At 37.4% G+C, this 23,922-nt stretch overlaps 2 protein-coding genes and 1 long non-coding RNA gene across 6 annotated transcripts in view; 2 read left to right on the plus strand and 1 right to left on the minus strand.

The window, feature by feature from the left end:
- LOC5506255 (HEAT repeat-containing protein 1) overlaps positions 1 to 4,870 on the minus strand; it is a 31,402-nt gene extending 26,532 nt beyond the window's left edge. The window contains exons 1-7 of one of the 3 annotated variants that reach the window (XM_032374618.2): positions 3,538 to 4,870; positions 2,430 to 2,515; positions 2,100 to 2,330; positions 1,439 to 1,546; positions 689 to 827; positions 470 to 577; positions 66 to 164 (exon numbers count right to left, since the gene is read on the minus strand). In XM_032374618.2, coding sequence (XP_032230509.2) covers positions 66 to 164; positions 470 to 577; positions 689 to 827; positions 1,439 to 1,546; positions 2,100 to 2,330; positions 2,430 to 2,515; positions 3,538 to 4,623 — 1,857 coding nt within the window. In that variant the 5' untranslated portion in view covers positions 4,624 to 4,870. The remainder of the gene's footprint in view (positions 1 to 65; positions 165 to 469; positions 578 to 688; positions 828 to 1,438; positions 1,547 to 2,099; positions 2,331 to 2,429; positions 2,516 to 3,537) is intronic. The other 2 variants (XM_048724835.1, XM_001626943.3) reach the window with 2 other exon arrangements.
- Positions 4,871 to 7,002: 2,132 nt separating this feature from the next.
- On the plus strand, positions 7,003 to 13,576 carry LOC5506254 (ELAV-like protein 1-B). Its single transcript, XM_048724864.1, has one exon. The coding sequence runs from the start codon at positions 9,433 to 9,435 to the stop codon at positions 10,501 to 10,503; it is 1,071 nt and encodes a 356-aa protein (XP_048580821.1). The 5' UTR covers positions 7,003 to 9,432; the 3' UTR covers positions 10,504 to 13,576.
- A 3,824-nt stretch (positions 13,577 to 17,400) lies between these two features.
- Positions 17,401 to 23,745, plus strand: LOC125561199. Of its 2 annotated transcripts, none has more exons than XR_007307220.1 (2): positions 17,401 to 17,892; positions 20,337 to 23,745. It is a non-coding gene; the product is annotated as an uncharacterized LOC125561199 (long non-coding RNA). The 2 variants fall into 2 exon arrangements; XR_007307219.1 differs by lacking the exon at positions 17,401 to 17,892 and adding an exon at positions 17,899 to 19,745.
- Positions 23,746 to 23,922: the final 177 nt, after the last annotated feature.

Genomic DNA, 23,922 nt, shown 5'->3' on the forward strand with positions numbered 1-23,922 from the left:
TCTCATAACATTTTTTTTCCTAGGGGGAAATTTCAAACCCTTCCCCAGAAGCACTAGTTTCTCACTTTTCCGATGTCCAGAACAGCACTTGCAACAGAAGGCTCATCATCCTCCAGCCTGGACAAGAGAGCACCTCGCAGGAAATCTTTGTCCTGGGACACCCCCTATAGAAAGACAATTAAAGGTGGAGACACACAGTCAGAAAGAGCAAATGTCATTCTTCAAAAGTGTGTTTTTCATGAAGCTGTCCCAGTGTCAGTGTAACTCAGTGCTTTCCATATTACAAGACCAGAGGTCTTCAAACACGGGGAACACTGATATCATCATTCACTGGGCAATATAATCAATTTATTGACAACTCAACCATGTAAAATTTGTGTAAGTTTATGTGGATTGCACACAATACATAAGCACAAGGAACTCTTGTTTATAATACTAATAGGCAAGTGTAACTTTTTCACATCATTACCTTGTGTTCTTTGAGCATCTGGTACAAATGATCAACAGCTTTTGCCCTGATATCTGTATTTGGATGGTGTAGGCTTAATGTTAATGTCGTCCTGGAGTCTGGATTGATCTGAAAAGGGACATATCAACTGACTAAATTGTACACTGAAATAATCATAAATAGAATAGCATCAAAGAATGGATAACTTGCAACCTTGACATGCACCAGACTGGCACTTACCTGTGATTGTAAGCCAGAGAGGGCCAGAGACATCAACTCTAGGGTCCATTTAGGGTATTTCTCATCCTCACTTCCTTCCCCTGTTGCTTTGAGGTCCTCTAGATACTCCTCAATGGCCTTCTCTAGCTCTGATGGATAACTAAATTACATGGAAGTTCATTTCAGCAAGAAAAAAGAAATACTCCTTATACACCTATTTCAGGTAACATTGCACTGGAGAATCCATGTGTTATAACCAGCCTTACCACATGATTGTGGAATTAGTAAGTAAATAAATGTGAGTCAACTAATCATGGTTTAAAACTTTGTATTTTTTTATTATATATGTTACTTCCTTTTTGTGTTAACCATTTGAAACAGGTGTGTCAAATCAGCCACTTTTATGACAAAACAACTACTGTAGCGGAACTCAAAGGAGGTATCTAAATACTACCTTTAAGTGAAAACCAAATATTTATGGTGTTTTTATAGTTGTCACCTAATGAAGGTTTTTTGCTTAAAGGGTGGCCGCTAAATAGAGGTACCTCTGCAGTTTGAGATATTTTTAGTCCCTAGTCTATATGTACAATGCATAAAAAATGTTTTTTTTTACTTGATGTAAGGGAGTTGACTGACAGTTACATGTATCAAACTTGCAGCTGCTAATAATCCCCCAGTCTCTCTCGCATACCAAACAGCACAGGAAGCCAAATCAGACAACCTGTTAAAAGCATGGTTTGCATATAGAAAGAAAAACTTGTAAATACATACCGTTTCTCAAGAATTTGGGGAAGAGCTTTTAATTTATTGTTTAATCTTTTAATGGAAGACTTGTCATTGTGTTTACTTCTTTCTTCGCAGTATTGCTCAAGCAGTTTTCTGTTAGAAAAACAACAACAAAGAGCCCTTGAAGTACATAACACCAAATAATATTTGTTCAATAAGTCACAGAACCAGGCTGCATAAAAATATGACAATTGCAGTGATCTTCACTCTTTCTTGCTGCACATTGCATCCCTTATTGAAACATATAGTCATGAGCTCTCTCTAGATATTTTCCATAGAGGGGTTGCAGCATTAAGCCCTGTGCAAACTGCGCCAGCACTTGCCAGCATTGCTGCCGAATTGAGCTTGACTGACTATAGGACATAGGAAATGTCAAAATGGGAAATGCTGGCCTTTTAATTTAGCTTTAGGACTTTCAATTTAGCTTTTGTTGGACTCAACTCGACAACTACAACTCCCTGACACCACTTCCCCTAAGCTGCAACTGATATTGTACCACTTTTTATGCAAAAATGATTGTTATAAAATACAGTGATACCCAAGTTAAGGTATTATCATTGTGAACTTGTAAATGAGTATCTAAATAGTACAGAACTAATAATTAAAATTCCAAGTATTCAATACAGGACCAACAAAATCTTTATACCTTGATGCTGTCTTTACAATGTGACTTTCAAGCTGAAGATCTTTCAGGAGGCAGATAAGAATGTCCATTAATGGACATTTCTGTGCATTATCTACATCTAGACTTTCAGCTACAACACCACTCACAAGTTGAGGGATCACAATTTGTAAGAGTGCTGTCATGTTGTGAGAGCTGGTAAGACCATGCAAATGCTGAGGGAGATTTGGAGTTCTTGTCAAGGACTTGAAAGATCTAGAATAAAAAGGGAAAAACAAAGAATTATGCTTAATGGTCCAAAGATAAAATACAAAAGTCTTGATGTTAAATTGATTTGCTACCCAACATACACACCTTCTAGACAATTCAATCAAGTCCTGGGTCTGACACATGGCTGTCAGACATAAAAGACCTTCATTTACAAGTTCTGGACCAAGATGCTAAAATTATAAATACATATGTACAGTATTCAATACAGGGCTGGGATTGCTTAATATAGCATAATAAGTAAAAGTTAACAGTTATACAACTACTGTAAGTTATCTACTTTAGACTTATCATCCTGACTTCTGCTATTTTCTATATTGTTTTGACCATTAAATAATATAATTTCAGTTGAAAAGTTAAAAACAAATGTAGAGGAGTTGACTGACAGCTTAATGTATAACATTTATATAGCTGCTAATATTTTCCTCTTATTTCTCTAGCACACTTGTATAACTACCATTCCAATGGAACGTGGAACAGCAGAATGTCACACAGTATGCTTATGGTACATTGCAGCTTCTGTCCAATCACCAAACAGTAAAGCAGATGTAAACGACACCACCATCAACCAGTATTGCTGACAAAATAGAGTACTAGGCCAAAGTTGGGCAGAGTGCAAACATTCCTAGCACAAAACCAACATGTCTGTTCATTAGTCCGCTTGTAACTGATGTTCAATGGGTGATGGGATGATAGGCACATTGAATTGGGCTGTATTTGGTACATTTTGGCCTGCATCTCAACCTGTTAGGCCTGTTTCTCAACCAAAAGATTTGAGACATTTCTTTTATTCATGAAGCCAGTTATGTTCCCTTTTTGGAAATGACAGCATTATTTTGATCCATTTTTTTCACTTTGGATACAATACAAATGATCCCAAAATTGCTTTGCTGTGTTTATGTGAGAACAGACAGAACCAAACTGTACTACACAAAGGAAATGCTGACAAAGTGTTAGGCAAACATTTTTCCAATACAATACAATCCAAAATTAGCCATCATCTCATAACAGGTTGTTGCTGGATTGGTCTTTTGCCAGCAATGTTTGCACTGGGCTTAAAAAATTTTTTTCCTTGGTATGTTTTGTACATGTTTGCAACCTATGTTAAGGCTACCGTAGTCCCCTATTGTAAACACAAGCAAACACCATAAAAAGATATACAGTTGTAGTAAAACTAAGCCAACCATGATCATACCTTGCATAAATGTTCCATGAGAGACTTCAACAGCTTTCTATCAAGTGTACACTTTAAACACAACTGAGCAACAATCATATAAGAAGCTGCTCTGTATTCCGATATTCTAGACTTCAGCCCTTCAATAATATTGGGCAGTAACCTGGTGATTATTCCCTCTGATACCTTATCTACAATCTCCAAAACACCAACCAAAGTGGAGGCATAGAAGGAAAAAAGCACTCTGAGACAAGAGATGGGACAGCCAGACTCAACCCCAGAAGTTACCATCTCACAAATCTGTGCCAAGAAAGATAAATCCGAAATGCAACGGTTAAGAAGCGTAGTTCTGGCCAACGGGCTCCCTGATTTCTGCAAAGGCAATAGCCAGTGCCATTTTGAAGAGGAATCGCGTATTTTAAGAAGCTGCACAACCCGTACAAATAGATTAGTCTCGTGGTAAGGCAACGCACACGCCACAAGTTCGTCCACGTTCACGATGTGAACGCGATATCTTCGAATAAGCCATTCTAAACATTTCTGAGCCGGTTTTAGGAGAAAATACGGTGATAATAACTTAAGGAATTTAGCTATTTGAAGGTTCAGCCGCTCGTTAAACTCTTTCGACTGGATAGAGCGTTCCGTTTTCTTGAATACTTCATTGAAGAGCGTCTCTTCGTAATTCTTGAATCCAGCTTCAATTAGTTCAAGCTCGTCAAGGCCGTTTCTCGCGATAGAAAAGACGGTCTCATTATCAATATCTGCTGCCTCGCGCCCTGTAAAGAGTAACGAATCTTTTTGTTTCTGTGTCTGTGTGGCAGGACTGGCTAACTGAGCCGGAATTTGTAGCTGTTTTAGTTGTTTCGCGAGAGAAGACATCTTGTCCAAAGCACGTGCAGCAACCGCGATCGCGCGGTTACACAGTCGTCCTTGGTTTACCACAGGAAAACCAAATATAGCTGGACGGTGTTGGAATTCTTGCCGTTGCTCTTGCTTTGTGTTACCCTGGAGACCAGGGGCTCCGAGAGTTTTTCGAGCGAAGCGAGATTTTATGAGTTTTTCGAGCGAAGCGAGAATTACGACGACAGCCCATTTGAACCCTAGCATGCTGGGAAAAGCGGATATTCAGCCTCTGAAACCCAGGGTAGCTTTGTGTTTTTAGCTCGTAGGTAGCGTAGGGATTCAGAGCCCAAAAGTCCAACAAATACGAATGTGCAGAAATTTGAAAATAAAAAATATCTTCGGGATAGGGACTTGGAAGCCTATTTAAAACAATAGCGATGCAAGGCCAGGGGATAATCAAATAAAAGGATGCTCTGACATCTATCTTCAGATGGTCCATCCTCTTCAGATGAACGATTAAAACAATTTCCTGAGATGTATGAGAGGTACATAAAAGCCATACCCCCCTTGCTTATTCCATATGATACCTATGACTGCGCACCTCCCCCCCCCATTTGGATCTGCAAACAATATAAACAGGTTATTTATTGTTATTTTGAGATTACTACTGACGTGAAATAAAGTTCCAATTTTAAAATTTTTCTTTGGAGTGTTTTGTGGTCGCCAAAAGCATTATGTTGACATTATAAACCCCCTTCTACCTAGCGCGCTGCGAGTTTTCCTGTGATGAAAAGGGCAACTCTTTTATCTTAGTTTGCTTTGCAGCTGGGGGCGTTAGCCTACTAACAGAACAAAGTGCTCCCGGGAAAGGGGAAACAAATAACGATCGAATCGGGCGGAAACAACAAAGTGATTATACATATAACTTTATGCTATCTTTATGAATCTTTGAATCAGATAATTGGTTCCTAAATGAACACCTCCTATTGACTTTTGGCCCCACTCACAGAAAAAACACCCTCACAACTCGACAAGGCAATACCCCCTGGCTATTATTGTAGTTGCAAGGTCCATTTCGCCTGTGGAAGATTCACGTGTTTCATGTATGACTCTCGGCAAAGGCTTAACCATAACCGAAACCTATATTCCCTGCAGCCATATAATAAAGGAACAGAGTGACTTTGCCTACTTTTGCTGCTAAATGCAATTGAATAATAAATATCGAGTAGAAAATCGCGAACTACAAAGATTTAACTCAAAGGCATGGCGAGTCGGGTTTGTGGTGTATAAAAAGAATAGATCATTAACTGGTTAATCTGGTCTATGATCATCGTCTATATTTCGAATAAATTGTCTATCTTTTGTGAGTGATGATTGTCGGTAAGCTGGTTAAAGGCCAGCTCGCACCTCGTGCATGATAGCCCAGGATTATTGATGTGCCGTAATGTCTTTGGCAGCTGTGCAACTTATTTTTAAAGAACGTCTAATTTTCAGTTGAGGCTGAGCCGTTTTTTAATTTTTTCAAGCATTTAAAGGCTGAAAATGTTCTTAACGATGTTTTTAAATTTTAGTGTATACAAAAATATAAAACCCAATGAATTAGGCAGAGAATTACAGGAATTACACAAATGATCAATAGCAGGTTGTTATTATGAACACAATTCGATTCTGCATTTTAGAAAGCTCCACACTAACAAAGTGGATAATATCTCGATAACAATTCACCTATTTTCATATTTTTTTGCACTACAAGGGAATTGCACCGCTGAACTCGCGGATATCAAGGGATTCACGATCCTGCTTTAAGGTTAGAGAGAAAACGACTTCAAGCACTGGTTGCCTTTTTGAGGCAATTATCAAACTCAGATGGTTTCTTTGCGACACAGCTGCTGTAAGCGTTTTATGAAATGTTATTTGTGACTTGCTCTACTCAGTCGTCCTTTTAGGCCAATATAATATACTCCATCGTTTCATAACTCAAACATAAAATTGGACAGTTTTTTTCGCTATTGTTCTTGTGAAATTGGCGTTCCTGGTGGTTAATAGAAAATACAACTTTCTAAGATATCACTGGGGACCCCATGTTGCCCTTACAGCTGAGGGATATTAAGGGGGTCTGGCCGTACCCCCCATTCCCTCCCTCCTTCATACCCACACGACACTCGACTATTGAAGGTGGAAGGTTTGCTCTAATGAAGAAAAATTGAATACCACTTCGAGACAGGACGAGCCAGAATTGGTACTCAACTGCTCAAAATCCTGGCTGCTGTGGTGATGTTTAGAGACCCCTTCGCAATCCCCTTCCTGCGCTTTTTCAATACGCTAATTCTATTCAGAGCGATATTTCGGGTGGAAATCTAGTCGTAGGCTCAGGCCGTTCTAATAAACACCACTAACCAACAAAATGAGCTTTTTCATTTTGCTATGAACAAAATTTGTTTAACTAATAAAGATCGCGGTGGCAATGAAATTATTTATAACTGTTCTGTGAATCAAGCCACATTTAGATAAAAAATTTTTTATTCGCCTCCTAGTTATTATTTTCCCCCTCCTAGGATTAAGGATCTTGATATGTCTTGAACAAGACCTAACACTCATTGCCAGGCTTTAGCAATTATCGGAGAGGCGTGATCGACATAATTGGTCCGTGCTCAAGTTAGCTCACTCTTATTCAAAAAGAAGAAAATATTTGATGTGTAAATTAGACTCAACTCTAAATATTTTCAAACTCACAGAAAATGAAGTATTTGTTTTTTGATAAAAATCAAATCCAAATTCAAAAATATCAATATGCGCACAGTGAAATCAATTATCCTTTGGCTGTTTGTGTTGTAGCATCAATGCAAGCTTCGTTATTTTTTGGGAAGCATTTTGTTTAATTTTATCATATAGCCATAAATGGACGATTTTTGTTTTTGTCTGCGTCTTAAGAATTTAGAATTTAAAAGAATTTAGTCATTTTTTTTTTAATTCAAAATCGAACGCCCTAAAACAGGTGCCTTTTCGAGTCGGCAAAGCTCCTCACCAGACAAAGAACTTAATTTTGGAGTCGGATATCCATTGTTTGCAAGTTCGAGTTCAAGATAAATAATAAAAAATTCCAGTAAACAAGTGCCATTTTTCACACAAATCCACCAAGAAATGATAATGATATGTATAGGCAGTTTGTAGCAGGTGCATTTGCGAGTTATATCTCAGAAGTTCCTGTGCAAATTCTCTTACGAGTTGACAGTTTTATTGGTGGAATAGTAATAAAATCGCGGTCGCAATGCTTTCGCATCCACGGATATTTCGTGCAAAGTGCTTGCCAAACACCATCTGCTGAACTATCCCTCGCTCACATTTAATTAGAACCAAACGAAATTTATTTTTTTGAATGCAATGGTAGGTTGCGACATAGATTGGATGCTTAATGCAAAGGCGCTTAAGTTCGCGATGGAAATCTCGCTGAAATATTCATGAGATACTTAGCGTAATTTCAACATGAAACATGACCGCGCATAGGGCGCGAGACAAATATCCGTTTTCCAACATATTTTCAAGGTAGAAAAAGTATATAATTCCGTCTCTTGGCGCGGTTATCACTGAACACCACATAATTTTGTCGGTCTTGGCAAAAAAAAACCCTAGGTGTGCCCAATATAAAATGCGACCGAGGGCACGGCGTTAAAGACCCTTGAAATGAATTAGAAAAGCGCTCTAGAACAAGGCCTAAAGACCCCGACACTCATTAAATATGAGAAGCCTACTTTCTTAAATGCATAAAAAACAGAGAGTGACTCTCAGCAGTAGTTTTTTTGCGTCTGGAAGGGGGACATTTATACTACAATATATAATGCTCTAGCCAATGGCACAGTGTTTTCTTATCGAAGTTAGGCGTTGTGACACCGTGAGCGTGAAGACTGCTAGCCGTGTTGTCTACGTATCTATGTAGTGACGAACCCCTGCACTTGTGACAAAATTGTTCTAAGTTCTTGACAGGTTGTGTCGGAATCTCCTAAGGCTAAAAATCAAAATATTCGACTGCTTTGACCAATGGCTGAACATTCGCCCGAGCACTCTTATCCAAATATCACCAAACGGAAATAGAAAGACAGCGATCATCCGCTAGGAGAAGTCTCCGTGCGTGGCGTATTTCACCTAAAAAACTGATAACTTCAAGAATTGAAAACCCAATCCCTCTATTGCCCTCGAGACACGCAAACGCTGTTGTTTAAAAATGCTTATAGGTAGCCCTTTCGAGTTTATTTTGAAAGCACTTTGGGTATTATATTTGAACAATCGACTGTGAAATTTGCATTTGAATGCATGGTACAAGAGTATTGTACGTAATGTATCCGCGCTAGGTTCTGTTCTGCATCCGATGGTCTGTTTACATATCAAACCGCGTCTAAAAATGATTTCTGGACTATTTTATGATATTTTCCTTAAAGTTTTATTGTAGCCTAAAATTGCGGACTTTTTTCATCAGTCAGTAGAACATTTCCGTCTTCTTTGCGGTGAGTCTACATAATGTAGTGTTTGTTGCGGCATTTATCGCGCTGTGAGCGTGAGCTTCCGGTTGTCAAGTAAGCGCAAACGCTTCCCCGCCGGTAGCCGCAGGGGATAAGGTCGCCAAATTAGAAAAGTAACCCAAAACAACATAATGCTCCAAAAAAATCGAGAAGCGACTAAACATGATTTCACAAACGCCGTATGAAACCTTTTCCTTTATTCGCTCTCGGGTAAAGGGGATTGGCAACAGGAAATAACAACAATGAATGAAATATATCAATATCTATGTTTATACCATGTAGACTCCCCTAATAAACATTTTAGCTCCGAGGGGGGTGGAGAACGTCAAACGTTTGTCAAAATTCCCTATAGGGTGGTTGATTGTATTGCGGTATCGAAGGCCTGAGCCACGTGCAAGATAAATAAGTTTTTAGCGCGCCATATGTGACAGTTCATTTCTCATTCGAATTTTTGACGTTCAGTTACGCTCACGGCTTATTTCAGTTCATTTTTGGTGACCCCGTCTCTAATTTATTCGTTCGATTTTCTCAGCTCAGTGAAACTGAGACACTTTCTGTGATGTTGGACATGATGGACGACAATTCTAAGGCTATGGCTGAAGATATCAACAATCACGAACCGATGGAAAATGGAACTTCAGATGAAAGAACAAATCTTATAATCAACTACGTGCCTCCGAGTATGAGCCAAGAGGATATCAAAAAAATATTTGGGACTGTGGGAAATGTCACCAGTTGTAAACTCATCCGCGATCGAGCAACAGGACAGAGCCTTGGCTACGCGTTCGTAAACTACGATAATCCTGACGATGCGAACAAAGCTGTAAGGGAGATGAATGGAGCTCGACTTCAAAATAAAACCCTGAAAGTGAGCTTCGCGCGACCTTCTTCTACCGAAATTAAAAACGCGAATTTATATATCAGCGGTCTACCGAAAGACATGAAAGAAGAAGAGGTCGAAGCATTGTTTAAGCCGTTCGGAAAAATCATAACTTCTAAAGTTCTGAAAGATGTGAGCGGCGAAGGTAGGGGCACAGGATTTGTACGTTTTGACAAGCGCTGTGAAGCTCAAACGGCCATTGATGACCTGAATAATAAAACATTACCCGGCACTAATGTTAAACTCACAGTAAAGTTCGCAAATCCACCGAATTCAAGACAGCCAGCTATGCCGCTTAGTCCGGCGCTAACCAGCCCTCTAGGAAGAGCGCTAACTCCCCAGCGAAACTTCAGTGGAGGGCCGGTTCATCATCAGATGTTGAACATGAGGTATTCCCCTATGACAGCGAGTAGCTTCTCCCCTGCTTGCCAAGCCAATTGTCACTCACCGAATAATTCTTCAAGTAACAGCTACACAAATCTATCCGGCCTTACTCCTCAAGGCTGGTGTATTTTTGTGTACGGGCTTCCTCAAGAAGCTACCCCATTATTCCTGTACAAATTGTTCAGCCCTTACGGTGCGATCACAAATATCGAACTCAAACTGGACAAAGGCTACGGCTTCGTGAACATGTCCAACTACGAGGAAGCGTGCCATGCTATCTGCTGCCTAAATGGGACCCCACAGCACGGGAAAATACTCCAGGTTTCCTTCAAAACACCTAAAAACAACAAATCTCTCCAAATTTGAGGAACAACCGAAGCTTTCCTTACGGAGAGTTGAATAAATGGATGGCAGATTTGAACGAACACAGTTCGACTGCCCCCCCTTCAGCCGAGGCCAAACCCTTGAGCCGGCTTTAAAAATAAACTTTATGGCTGCTAAACTTTTTTGGTTTATCTCGTTCAAGGTTTTCGTTTATTATTTGACATTTTTTTTGTTGGTTAGTTTAGCGTTAGGCAATGTAGTTCAGTTGGGAGTACGTATAAAAATGAGTTCGAATTGTTTGATCTTTGATCTTAACTTACATACCGAGTTGTATATTACATTTAGATTTTGTCTATTTCACCCTTCGGTTTCGAGGGTTATTTCGTTTCGAATTTGTTCGCCATCAAAGCGGTATATAATGGCTTTAGTTAAATAGAGAAAGTCCGAAGAGGATTATAGAAAATTCATAGAATATTTACGTTCAGAGAAATATTATTGGAGTTGAGAAATTATTATTAGTGTTAATACTATATCAGAGATTATACTACCAAATGGCAAGAAAAATTCACCCCCTTATGGGTGTCAAAATGCAGATATAAGCTTTCGTTACGAGATGGCTTTTATGTTTTCGTGAAGTGATGACAGATATACGTTTCTGCTTTGCTTGTTTACATTTTCTCGTATTTTGTGGCGGAATTTTGTGGCATATTTCGCAAAGGCCCTAGAATTCCTTGGTGACCACTGTAACTTTAATCTATTCTTGCTTTGCTTTTATTAAATTTCCTTTAATTTCTAACCAGTTTGTGTTATTTTGTTCTTTTACGTTTATGTGTTTCCTTTATGTTTCATATTTTTCTTTCTTCTGTTTACATCTCACATTCTCTCTGTTTACTGTGATTAATAGCAGGTATTCGTAGGGAAAATCCACATTCATCGAACGCTTAGAAACAACGTAGTTTCATCTTGGTAAAACTGAAATGAAATGAAATCACTTTCAGTTTTGGTTTTCACTTTCCATTGAATAAATATTGTGGTTTTCAGGGTTTCTTAAAACACTGAGGGGGTACAATATGCAAATTTTATTTTTTTATTTCAAATTTGACATATAAAAACACCTTTTAGAAATACTTTAGAAGGTAGGAGGAATTAGAAAATCACAGGCTATGTAGAATTTTTTTAGTTTAAACTTTGTTCTTTTTAAAATTTTTTGTTTGAAGAAGATGAATGGAAATTGGAGGAAGAGAAAATGGAAAATTTATGCATGTGGAGAACAAGAACTCTAGAATGAATGGATTGGACTAAGAGAGTCATCGCAGGTCGATTCAAACTCTGAAGATTGAACGAATGAAGGAACACAAATTTAAGGTAATAAAACCTTTAAAAATTGATGAAACAAGCCTCTGATATTATCATCCAGATGGGAAAAGAGATTAAAAATTATTTTGATTTCTTAGTTTAATTGAATATTTTATAAACCAGACCCCTCCTTCTATTTCCTATGCTAGGAGGGCAATCTTGGTTTTGTGAGAAAATCTTTAATTTTCAGTTTGATATTTGCCTTTCAAGTGATGAGTCCCCCTTTGTGTTTCTGCATTACCCAATAATGCAAGGCACATCAAAGTCTCACGAAGGCTTCATTTGCTAATGCAGGTGTTTGTGAGAAAAGAGGAAAATACAATAAGACTGAAAAGGAAGTCACACAAACTGATTCAAAGGACAGAAGATTTAGTATTGAGTCCAAAAAACCCCACTCATTTGAAATATATTGTTTTTAAGCCAAGGTTTGGCAGTGTATAATACCAAGCTGAAGTAAAATATCATAAAAGAAAGAGGACTTAATGCTATACTTGTGTTTACAATATGCTTAAATTAATCACTAGTCAAGTGCAAATTGAAAGAATTTCAGCTGACCAGTTTTTTTTTTTAGTTGTTTTAGGACTCACTAACAAAATAAGGGTTCATTAGAGAAAGCAAGTTTCCTGACCAAACACTAAATTTGTGTGTATTTATTATTAGATGAAGGAAGAACAAAATTGATTATCTTCCTAAGAAGCAGCAGGAAAGTAATTGAAAATTTGTGAGTGTTTTGTGGGCAAATAAAAGGTAAATCCTTTCATAGAATGAAGCCACCCATAGGTTAGTGCGAACTTGATTATTTAAGGTGTGCTTAAGAAAGGATCTTGTCCTGTAATATATTTGTTCTCAATGTGAGTTAATGTTTCTCACTGTGATAGGCAATTTACTTTGGGCAAATCAGGTTTAGTTTACATCAAGAATGCATCTATTTCTTTGGATTGGACTAACCATTTGAAAGGTCTTGGAGAGTCCATTCAAATGTGAGCTACCAAAATCAAATGATTAATGAGAAACTTGAAATAGTTTGCTCCTGACAATTTCCTACAACATTTCAATATTGGTATTAATCAAAAGATAAGTTGAATAGTTATAGTTGCTGCATAATTGGCATTGCTAACCCTTCTAGCTGAAAGCGATTATTGTAAATAGAAAGGAGACAAATGAAATTCTATGCATTTTAGAATATTTTTATGATGGTCATACTTTGGAAAGCAAGGGATATATGCCTTACAACTAGGGTATATATTGTCAACAAAATTTTAATAATTATAAAGACCCTGGCTATCTCTCTGATTGGCTGATCCTTGGGATAATTGACAGCATGGACTGATCAAATGAACTTTGTGCTGTCTGTGAAAATGTTTACCCTTCATATTTCTGCTTGGCTGGCAGGTAGCTTTGTCTCACACACTAATTGCTGGAGGGTATTCCTATTCATTCACTGTCTGTTATTTGATTTAAATGCTTGAGAGGTTTTCATTTAGAAGCTATCACTATAGACAACTTAAAGTATATAGAAGGTTTCTTGGTATTTTTGTTTATAAATTGCTCTTATTTGATATTTTCATCAAAGATGCCAATAATCATTTTTAACTCTATTAAGATAATAAACTGATTAACTCAAAGCCTTCCATTAAGCCGACTTCTCTCACAAACTTTTATTATCACTGAAGTTCACATGTTAGAAAAGTAGCTTTCAAAGTTTCCCATCAAGTGATAATATTGAGGTCTTGTGGTTGGTCACAAAACTTTACAAAAAGGAAAAGATAATAAAGACTGTCTCTTACTCCTGGGGTTTTATTACTATTGTTAAAAAAATATATATATATATAAAAAGAGATGCATATTACAGACTGTGTCTGTTGTATTTACGCTGTATACATATTTTATGATGTAACATATTTATAAAGAGAAAAAAATATTTCCTGGTTAGAATGAGTTTTTATTTATCTATTTCTTCTAGTTGAGTAAGTGCAATAATTATAGTATTTCTAATCAGGGAATTAAAATCTTTAAAGGTATGGCATCACCTTTTAAAAATGATGAAAAATTAAGGAACCTAGTTGTGAAACTCAGCAGCTGTTACTCAGAATTATTCCAAACCAAATTTTGCAAAATAAAAAACACCAGTTGAATGTAAGGTAGCCCCAAAATGTGAAAATCCAGTATGTGTTTGATAATTGTGTTTAAAGGTTTTGTTCTTTTTCTGTCTTTCATTTCCATTCTTTCAGGCTGTATGCGTTTAATAGTTCTATTGAAGATACTGTAATTGCTTACTGAAATAAATGTATAAATCAATGTTTTCCTATTATTATATGTCCTGTTCATTTCTGTTGTTTCTACTTTTGTGGATTTTTTATTAATCCAAAATGTTATTTCCTTTTGTAATATTTCTTTTTGCTAAAACGTTGGTTTTGATTTAAATATTCATATGGCATAGAAACTGATGAAAGCGGATGATGAGATGGGCTGATTCTCTTGAAACTCAAACTGGTTGTCGTTTTACCCACTCTCTTAAGATTTTAATCCTCTTCTGTCATGTTTTAGTTGAAGAATTATTTAAAAGGGCGTCCATCTCACTTATGTATGATAAAGTTTTTGCTTTTTGTTTTTCCATGTCAATATGAATGAAGGAATGCTGTGTTCCCACACTAGGAGTCGCCATGAAATTATTGAGTTGTGGACCATTATCGACAGGAATCTCTATCAATGACAATATGTACCATTATGACTCTGACAACTTTTCATTTCTTTTTCTTTTCTAAAACGTTATATTCTCAAAATCGAACTTGCTCTATGTATTTTTTAATTACATAATTCTCAGTGTTTGACAAATGTCGGTGGTTTTCTTTGTGGTTTATTTCGTTTTCTTATCTCTAAGCTCACCACTAAACAAAGATGATTTTAAATGTCATGCATACATTATATTTCACGATATTTTCGTCTACAAGTGATAAAGTGAAATCCGAAGCCCTGGGGAAGATACATTTACATAGAAATAACGTTAAAAGGGGAAGCAATCATTTTCCTAACAAGTCAAACCAACTCTTCGTCTTCAACTGTGCTCTTTGCTAAGAGTTTAATAGTTGAGAATGCAAGCGAAAACGTCAAACCACAAGAATGTCCTCTGAAATAAATGGCGTGGGAATTGTAAGATTGCGATTTTCTTTTGATTTGTGTTTTAAAAACGTAGGCCTTGTTTTTAATTGATGAAGTTCATTAATCAAAGCCCCTCTTGCCTAATTGCTTCTTTTCTTCATTTTCGTTTCATCACTAGCAAATTCCTTCGCAGCTGCGTCCAGAATCAATATTTTGAAGGTTTTTAATGGTCAGCTATTTCCTAGTGTTGGCAAGCCTCTTTGTATATCTCTCCTGAGTCACCAAAGTGTCTGACGGACAAGGCTCATGAAGTTTAGACTACTTTAACAATTAAGCTAGTCCCTCTGCAAATATTATTTTTGTTTTGTGCCCACAGGAAGCAAGTACCTTGAAGATATGTGCTTTCCTAATGGCCAATACTCGAGGTTTTAGTTTTTTGAAATATAAATTATTTAGGTATGGGTATTTTATTTTTAATAAATAAAGAATTGCTTTCTTCGTTCAATAATCAGATCCTTTACGTATATATTGGGTAATGGTAGTATTTTGCCATTTCTAATTTTCCTTATTTTTTCATTTCAATGTTTTGGAATTCTTCACCCTCACAGGAAGTCCCCTTTACACTGTTCAAAACATCAAATCCATCAGCTTTTTTAAATTTGGATCACAAATAAACCTCGCCTTGCGTTTCCAATAACCGGAATGAGACCGCACATAGATTTCGTTTTCATTTTTGGTTTTGTTTGTACTAGTCTTAGTTCCCTCCCATCTTTTTATTAAATTAAACGAATTACAGACTATATTCCCAGGTTTCTTATCGTTTTAAGTTATTACGTATTTTGGGAAAGCGTCCTTGTGCCTAATAATATTGCTTTTACGACTGAGTTTTAGATATTGGATGAGATGTGCGCCAGAACAACGAACCCTATGCTAATGGCGGGTTGATGATTTAATCATGTTTCAATTTCACACTGATTGTTTTGGTGATGGCTTTTTGTTTTCCTAGGCAGCGTTTAGTAAGCTAAACACAATTAACCACAGACTATTGCTGTTGGCGTAATATTTTTCAAATACATTCAGCGATAAAAGTTTTGGCCATAATAGAAAACAATAAATGATATATAGATGATGTTGCATCTTTTAAAAACGCCGCATGTCAGATCAGCAAACTTTGTATGCGTTTAAACGAAATTAGAGTACCTTCTTCGTACTTAACAATTACCCAATAGAAACCATTCGACGTTTTAGGCAAGGCCCGGATAGAACTTACAGCCATATTAGCCCCTACACAATTTCAATTCAACCTCTATCACGTGACAGCTACTGCTTTTGATTCCCGATACCTAGAGCCTTCAATGGAAATTAAGAATAGTTCTAGTTATTTTTTCAAGGACGAAAATAACCGTTAGAACCTCGTACTAGTACCGTAGAACCGTATGATTTTACTTATCGAGGGCAGGTGAAAGGGACTTTTGCCATAATGACATATTGTGATCACTAAAGATATTTTGAGCTGATATCTTCTCATTTGGCCTTTACGAGAGAATGGAACATGAGCGCCTTTAGCATTGCTCAGAGACTAAAGAAGGCTCTTTATTTCTTGCCTTAATTTACTGAAGTCGTAATATTTTCTTTTGTATAGAATATCATTAAAAAAATGCTCCGGCAAGTCCGGGATTGGCCATTAACTCCAAATTTAACAATTAAGGCAAACCGATGCCTCGAGCAAGGTATTCGCTAATAACCAAAAACTAGAAACGCTCCTTTCATCAAAACACTGTTGTACGTAAAAGAATCCATCCTGGACAAGACGTTGGGCACATTTTGCTTATCCCTTAGACTCCCCTGCTTTGTTTGCACACAGACATAAAAAGTATATTGTTTGCAGTAAACTACGTAGCCTTCTTGTCTAGCGCGCGACTGAAAAGGCTCGTAAGTTTTTACTATTGCAGCTTGTTTTAATTGCAAGTCGCAAGCGGGTTTTCTTACGTGTGGCAACACTTTTGCAACTTTCTTTCGTAAATCGAACGAAGGAAATCCCTGTTTTATGCAACAGATTTCTTCATAGCGTCGCAGTGTACGATTTTTTGTTGCAACCGAAAGGGTGCGCCTGGCAAGACCTTTAGATTTGCGGTGCAAAATGTTCCCCTTAAATTACAACTCATCAGGGGATATGCGCTTAGCTTACCCCGGGGAGTTGTTTCCTATTTTAAAAGTGAAGTAATTGCCTAGATATCTTTCGAGGGGTTTTCAACGAATCATGCTGATGCGGTCGGTCATGTTCTCTAATAAACGAGCATTTTATTATTTTAAAGCAAATTGATAAAGGATGTGTGGTTTGCAATTCGTCATTTGGAACAGATCGCCAGACTATATTTTAACGTATTTTCCACCCGTGTCCGTATTCTCTGACAATCCGCTTCAAGCCCTCGACAGTTGAAGGAATTTGTTGTTTTCAATTTCATTTCTAAACACACGGTAAGGCCTAATTATGGAGGTCGATTAGACGAGATACTAGACAACAGGAGATGTGATGAATTAAAGATTACGGTGTTACAGACCAACATAATATCAGGGACCCGACTTATATCTTGCAAATGCATAGTTACATCGGCATTGTCAAATTTCAGGGTACTTTCAAAGATCTTTTTACTTTAAGTGTTTATTTTGTCAGGTTGAATTTGTTTACGTTCAGAACATTAAAATTCCATCACTGTAAGTTTGACATCTATATATAGACAAAAAACAAGAAGTTTGCAATAATTGAATTAAATTTCCTGCGGTGCGGCTATCGAGAAAAAAATCAACAAAAATTAATCGAAACGCCCAGATATCACGCTCTTATTGGAAAACGCAAAATTCTATTCCGCATCAAATGTTGTCTTCTAAATAGCTTTCGTTCAAGGGATTTATGCCATTTCAAAGATGGAAATCCTTCGATGAAATGAACATAGGCGCGTTGCTAAAGATTTCCAGGTAAATTAGGCCGGATTATGTGCTATCGTTTGCATTAGGTTGCTGCTCACTTTAAAATGTTCAATTACGCTTTTAAACACTTAAAAATGATTGAACAGAAATAATCATTTTTCAGAGTTTCGGAGTATAATTGTAATTTGTGCGCGTTGTTTATCTTTTCGCTTCCCTTCAGCTGTCCAGGCGAAAACTGCATCATCAAGATAAAGTTATTCTGAATTTCTGTGAAATTAGCCCTACATTTTCTTCTCGCTATTAACTACGTAGAATATGGTGTTTGTAATTAAAAAAGACAGGCTTTCTTTTCCCGCAATTATCTTAGTGAATGTTATTAGCTATTCTCATTCTTGCCATTAGGTACACCAAAGCCTCTAATTTCGCTTTCCTGAAACGTTCTCTACATCTATTGGAAACAGGAAATGGAAGGCGAATTCATGCAGAACTAGCTAGAAACAAATTACGCACCGAGAAAAATTATGTTTTCTAGTCAGTCGCTCCAGATGCGAAGTTTCTTGTTGCTTAGTTGAAAACAATCCAGGTTAAGGTGGTAGAATTAGCAGGGATCAAAAACAATCAGAGTCGGGAGATAAAGCGTTATTACCTGCGGATCGTTTTAAGAGATTTTTGGATAAATCTTGCGTACTAATTTAACAATTCAGGCTACTTGCATTTTAAATACACCTAAAGTTATGGACATTTCAGAAATACACTTTTAACAGGAAGTATTGATAGGAAATTCCTAATAGCGAAACCTAGAAATAAGAAAAATAAGTGAATTGAAGCTTATCTATTTTATTCAAAGTGCCCGATTATACAACTCTGCTTAGTGCTGAGTACATCTAAAAAAAAATCTAAAACGCCGTCGTTAAGATTATAAGCAAGTGGTTTGTCGCAGAATAAATTCTCATTGTTTAGCGAACCACTCTAGCTCTTTTGTCTCCGAACCAGGATCTATTTCAAATTCGACTTAATACGATTTGTAGTCTTGTAGTGGGCGCTTTTTGGTGCTGTAAAGTGTTCTTACGTCTATTATAATAAACCCCTCATACTGCACAACCCGCTGCCTTCGCCTCGAGCCAAGAAATAACGAAATTTTCACTGACGCACCAGCATCTCTAGATACCGTTTGTAATAATAAAAAAATGAGAAAAAAAACATCTACCAAACGCCTTCCCAGCTCACAAAAGTAAGTCAAAGTGAAATTTTTGCAATGAGATAAAAAAAATAGTAAACGTGCCAGATTAATAAAACAACATATTTAAGGCAGGAGATAGGTTAGGGAATCCTTCGTGGGATTATCGCGAAATGAGCGATTAAGGCATTGCCCGTAGCTAGACAAATCCTCTTTCTGACGTCATCAGTAGGCAAATGGAACACGTGTGCATTAGCCGTTGCTTATTCTGTCAACGCACCAATTTTCCTCCGCATTTCACGATAATGCCGCTATAAACCCGCGCGAAGGGTGCCATCTAGATTTACTGATGTCTGACATTTGTGGACAAATTGTTGACATCGTTCGGGAGATAATTCCAGTCGTTACGAACCCGTGAGAGATCCAAAACCCAAAATAAGCGCTATTAATTCGATTTCCAACATAAAGTAGGCCAAATGGACGATTAAGTCATACCTTAGCTCAGCTATGACTTTATACACTTTGATTGTTATTCTTGAAAAGTTATATATAATCCGTGTTTTTCCTATTTCTGAAGTATTTTGTATCTCAATATTGTGAACACAACACACAATATCGCCTAAAGTGCGCACGGTAACGTTTCCTCGCCTCCTCGACAGCGGGGTTAACAACACGTCAGTCCCCCCTCTTGCTTCAGACTGACAGTTCCAGCTCTGTGGAGGAGGTTAATAACAATCCTTTTTATATATGACGTGCATATTTCATATCGTATCTTTAGGATGGCGTAGCGGGTACTTGTGTGTTGAGTTTATGCACATAGCTCATATATTCCCACAACATGACCTTTACCGTACTACAACGCCCTTAGCCTCCCTTCTCATTTTGATTCGATTTGGATTTTGCTTCATTTAAAACACAACAACGACATAAATTATGATTTGGCTTATATTGTTTGAATAGCTTCCGATCACGAATTTATTTATCTCAATTTTCTTTTCATTTCGAAATGGTTTTGCCATGTAAAAGTCGCTCTGTTTAATGTAGAGCGTTTCGCGCACAACAAGAGAACATCCACTTGTGCACGAATAATTAAAAATTCCACGTGTTTTAAGTCAAGGTCTTGTCTTACATAACGTCCCCCCTGCCAAGCGCTTTCTTTCGGTTTACGGCGCTGAATTTTTATGGGTGCTTCAAGGGATAATATACTCCTACGCGGACACTGAAGGAAGATATCCCGTGAAGACCTTTTAGTCCAATAAGGAAAAATTAATAAACTTGTTCTATTGATAATGGATGTTCTCTTAATGATTAACAGGAATCTGGGAGAGGGAAGACGGAGTCCAACAAAACAACAATAACGACAACAGGTAGATCAAGAGGATCCTGAGCGGCACAGTGCAGCTATTAAAGCCCATGCAAACAGCATCAGATTATTTTGAACAAACATTGCAGTGATATATCAAGCTTGATTAACCAGTTGCCAGAAGTCTTTCTGTTTAACCCATTGACTTCTAGCTATTTTTAAGCTGAATTTACAAAAAAAAAAAACAGACTGAAAATGATACCTCCCCCCTATTCTGAGTTTTATACAGCCCGTCAAAGTCAAACACAGCTGCACCTAGTCAGCGGTATCCTAGCTTTCCAACAGTGCTTTGCGGTCCCCACTTTTAATCTCTCGTCATTGTGCTGATGCGAGTACAAGTAGATGGTTGCTTGTATTTTCACAGGTAACCCAAGCACGCGGTTTGTATTCTAGCACGCAAGAGAATTTGTATAGTGATAAAAAAATGCTTGGGTTACCTGTGGTATTTTTCATTAAAAATACAGCTATGAGAATATTGGGAGAGTGTCCTAGGACATCATGAAGTCTATTGGGGTATAATTGAGTGTTGTGCTTATGGATATTGGCAAGCAAAGGTGGATTCATGGTGATTTTTTCTTGTTTTACTTTGCCTGGATGAGAAATTATTTTTTTAACGAATCACAACAGCTCTCCTAAGTGGTATTATTTGGCTTAAGAGTAGTTGCTATCACCTTGTTTGGATGCATATCTTCAAGACCATTTATCCCTTAGCCTGATGCCTGAGTATCTTCATCTTTTGCATTTATGATTTTTTGGGGATGTGGGTACTTTTCAAGGCCGGTACAGGCCGGTTGAGGGGTCAATGTGTTAAACACAATGTGGTGAGGTGATGTGCAACATTGTCTTCTAGTGAGTAGTGAGGCTGCGCTTGCAATGCCTTGTGGTACTTGTCCTATTACACGTGGTTTAAGCATAAATCAAATGGTGATAAGAGTTAAATACCTTTCCCAAAATAATATCGTTGATCTCTTTTACCGAGTTGTATAAAGTTGTGAAGTCCAAGCATTTTATGACTTGACCCATCACTAATAGCAATTAAAGATAACCCTTTAAATTTTTGGCTGTTCCCACAATAGGATTTGTAAGGAATGTTAGTATTTAGGAATCATCTCAATTGATAACCTTTCGTTGCAATAGGTGGTGTGTTACTACTTTTTCTCATAAAATGCCTGGACTATATTTTTATCTGAGGATAAAACTATATTGACAGAAGATCAGATATCTTTATATAAATAGTTTCATTACCGTCTAATTGTTGCTTTAGTTAAAACTATCGACACAGGCAGACAAAAGAAAAAAAAGCCTCGGCAATTCATAATCGGGCACCAGCGTCCTTTGCGGGCGCTCATCCCCTAAGGTCTCCTGCGATTGTTTCGTGACTTAAGCTGGACATGGGCACAGCTAATGTAGCATGGCTTCCAAAGCAAGGCATTATCGTTAGTGTTCTAAGAGTAATATTTTTATCTATGGATCTTTTAAATTTATTAGAAGCTCAGCGCAGGTAGACAATATTAGACAATCGCTATTATTAAATATCGCTACCTGTTTGCTGGATCTTGTGGTTTAATCGCACTTCTATGTGATCAGTGGGCAGTATTGCCATCAGCCATTGAGGCGCCAGGCACAAGGCATGATTGCAGACATCGATACGCTAGCAGCTAATGTACGTAAACATGTCAGGGCCAAAGGAGCTCCTCTTTAACGCAGACGCCCTATCAAACTTGAAAATGTAGAGACTGGCTGCACAAACTCACTGCCAACTCTAATGTTTTAACTTAGATTGATTTTTTAACGAGGTGTATAAGTAAAATGTCTATCTACTCAGATTCCCATTCGTTCCTTCCGAAGTCGAAGCTCGAGTAATAGAGTTCCAGTTCAGCAGTTCCCATCTTTTATGTATCTATCTAAGAAAAGACAATGGACACCTTCGCAAATTGTCTGAGTGCTCCAATGTTTGTTTTCTGACCAAAAGCGACGTTTAAGGTATTTTGCTCACGAATACAAAAAATGCAACCCGTCATGATGACATTTTACTAAGTTCCCTAAAAGGATCGATAAGTTGTAAAAAAAGAGATGTTTATTAGAATAGAGGTATAATAAGAAAGATAAGCAGTTATTTCTTTATTGATTTGTAGAAGCCAATTAGTGTTAAGTTAAATTGTACCCACTAAATTCACTCGGACACATAAAACGACATAAGAACATGTATTAATTCTAAGTCATTAATGTCTTTAAATGCCACGGGGATCTTCTCTTCATTTTGCAATAATTCATTTCCTCGCCCACGTTTAGAATTAAAATGGCTCAACGCCACGAGACTTGGTATGTAGTTTGCTCTGTTTTACAGTGCTGACAAGATCAAAAGAACATTTTCATGAATTTGGGGGTAGTTTGTGTTTTGTAGTAATAGATATTTAACTAAAGAATACAATATAATTTTTTTAGATATTATATTTAAGGATCTGCAGCTTTAATCCAAACTTGTAGGAAACTATGGATTCAATGATATTTCAAATCAATTTTAGAAATTGTATATAATTACGAAAGATGGTGCCGTCTTTCTTATCTTGCCAGTAAAATGGCTTACTTTTGGGAGTTTTAAATGGGTGTATTGGCTCTTACTACATGAGAACATCGGTAATGTTCTCCTAAATAACGTATTTCAAGTATTCCTAGACTTTAGGCTCGGCAGTGTCATTGAAAGATTGTTATGATCAATATATACAATATCCCGTATAAATGTATTTAAAAATGAGAGCACAAGTATTTATAAGCAGTACAGGTAGCTTATATGTACAGAAAGAAGAGTATTTTATACAGAACTGAACAATATTCTTGTTAGTGAAGAAAAGGAAAAATACAATACTAAGGGAAACTAGCAGAGCTGCTGTAAGGTCGAGAGAGAATGGGGCGGGGTGCGCAATACTTTATTGCGCAGGATGGAATTCGCCATCCTGTCTGCGAGATGCGGTTTGGATGAAGATGTGCGCGGGCGCCTAACTTCCAAATCAACTCCCAAGTAATGATGTTGATACTGTATCTGTTAGGGTTTATGTTTAACGTTAGCTTGACAAGCGCAATCGTGGCCGAATGGCTTGTCATGCGATAAACCACTTGATTGACAACAATTTGATTGGCAAAAATTTTACTTAGCCAATCAGCTTGTAAACTAAATACTTCAGTGCATTTCAGGGTGTGAAAGAAACCGGTATTTGTGCTGAGGGTGAAGGGTGCGAGAACAAGAATTCTCGTTCCCTCACTGATTTATCAAATAGCGTTTCTTGATGGCCACGCATCGCATTGTCAGGGTAAACGTACCGTGATATCTAAAAACTCTAATAAAAATGTTTGTATATGAAAAGACTTGCTTGGTGCGCGCAACGCAAGTACCACATGAAAGCAGTGCGATGCCGATTTTATCTGGACCCCAAATGAATGGAATAAAATGAACCTGTATAAGCGCAGATTATGCGGCTTTTCGGTGAAACTTGTTGTATTTAGAGAAAAAAACTGAGAAATTTAAAGTTGGTCGTGTTTT

The sequence above is a fragment of the Nematostella vectensis genome, chromosome 1, assembly GCF_932526225.1.
Source record: "Nematostella vectensis chromosome 1, jaNemVect1.1, whole genome shotgun sequence".
Taxonomy (NCBI): domain Eukaryota; kingdom Metazoa; phylum Cnidaria; class Anthozoa; order Actiniaria; family Edwardsiidae; genus Nematostella; species Nematostella vectensis.

Excerpts from the sequence above, each read along its gene's own strand:
- LOC5506254 (XM_048724864.1), top strand. The coding sequence starts at position 9,433 with ATGTTGGACATGATGGACGACAATTCTAAGGCTATGGCTGAAGATATC.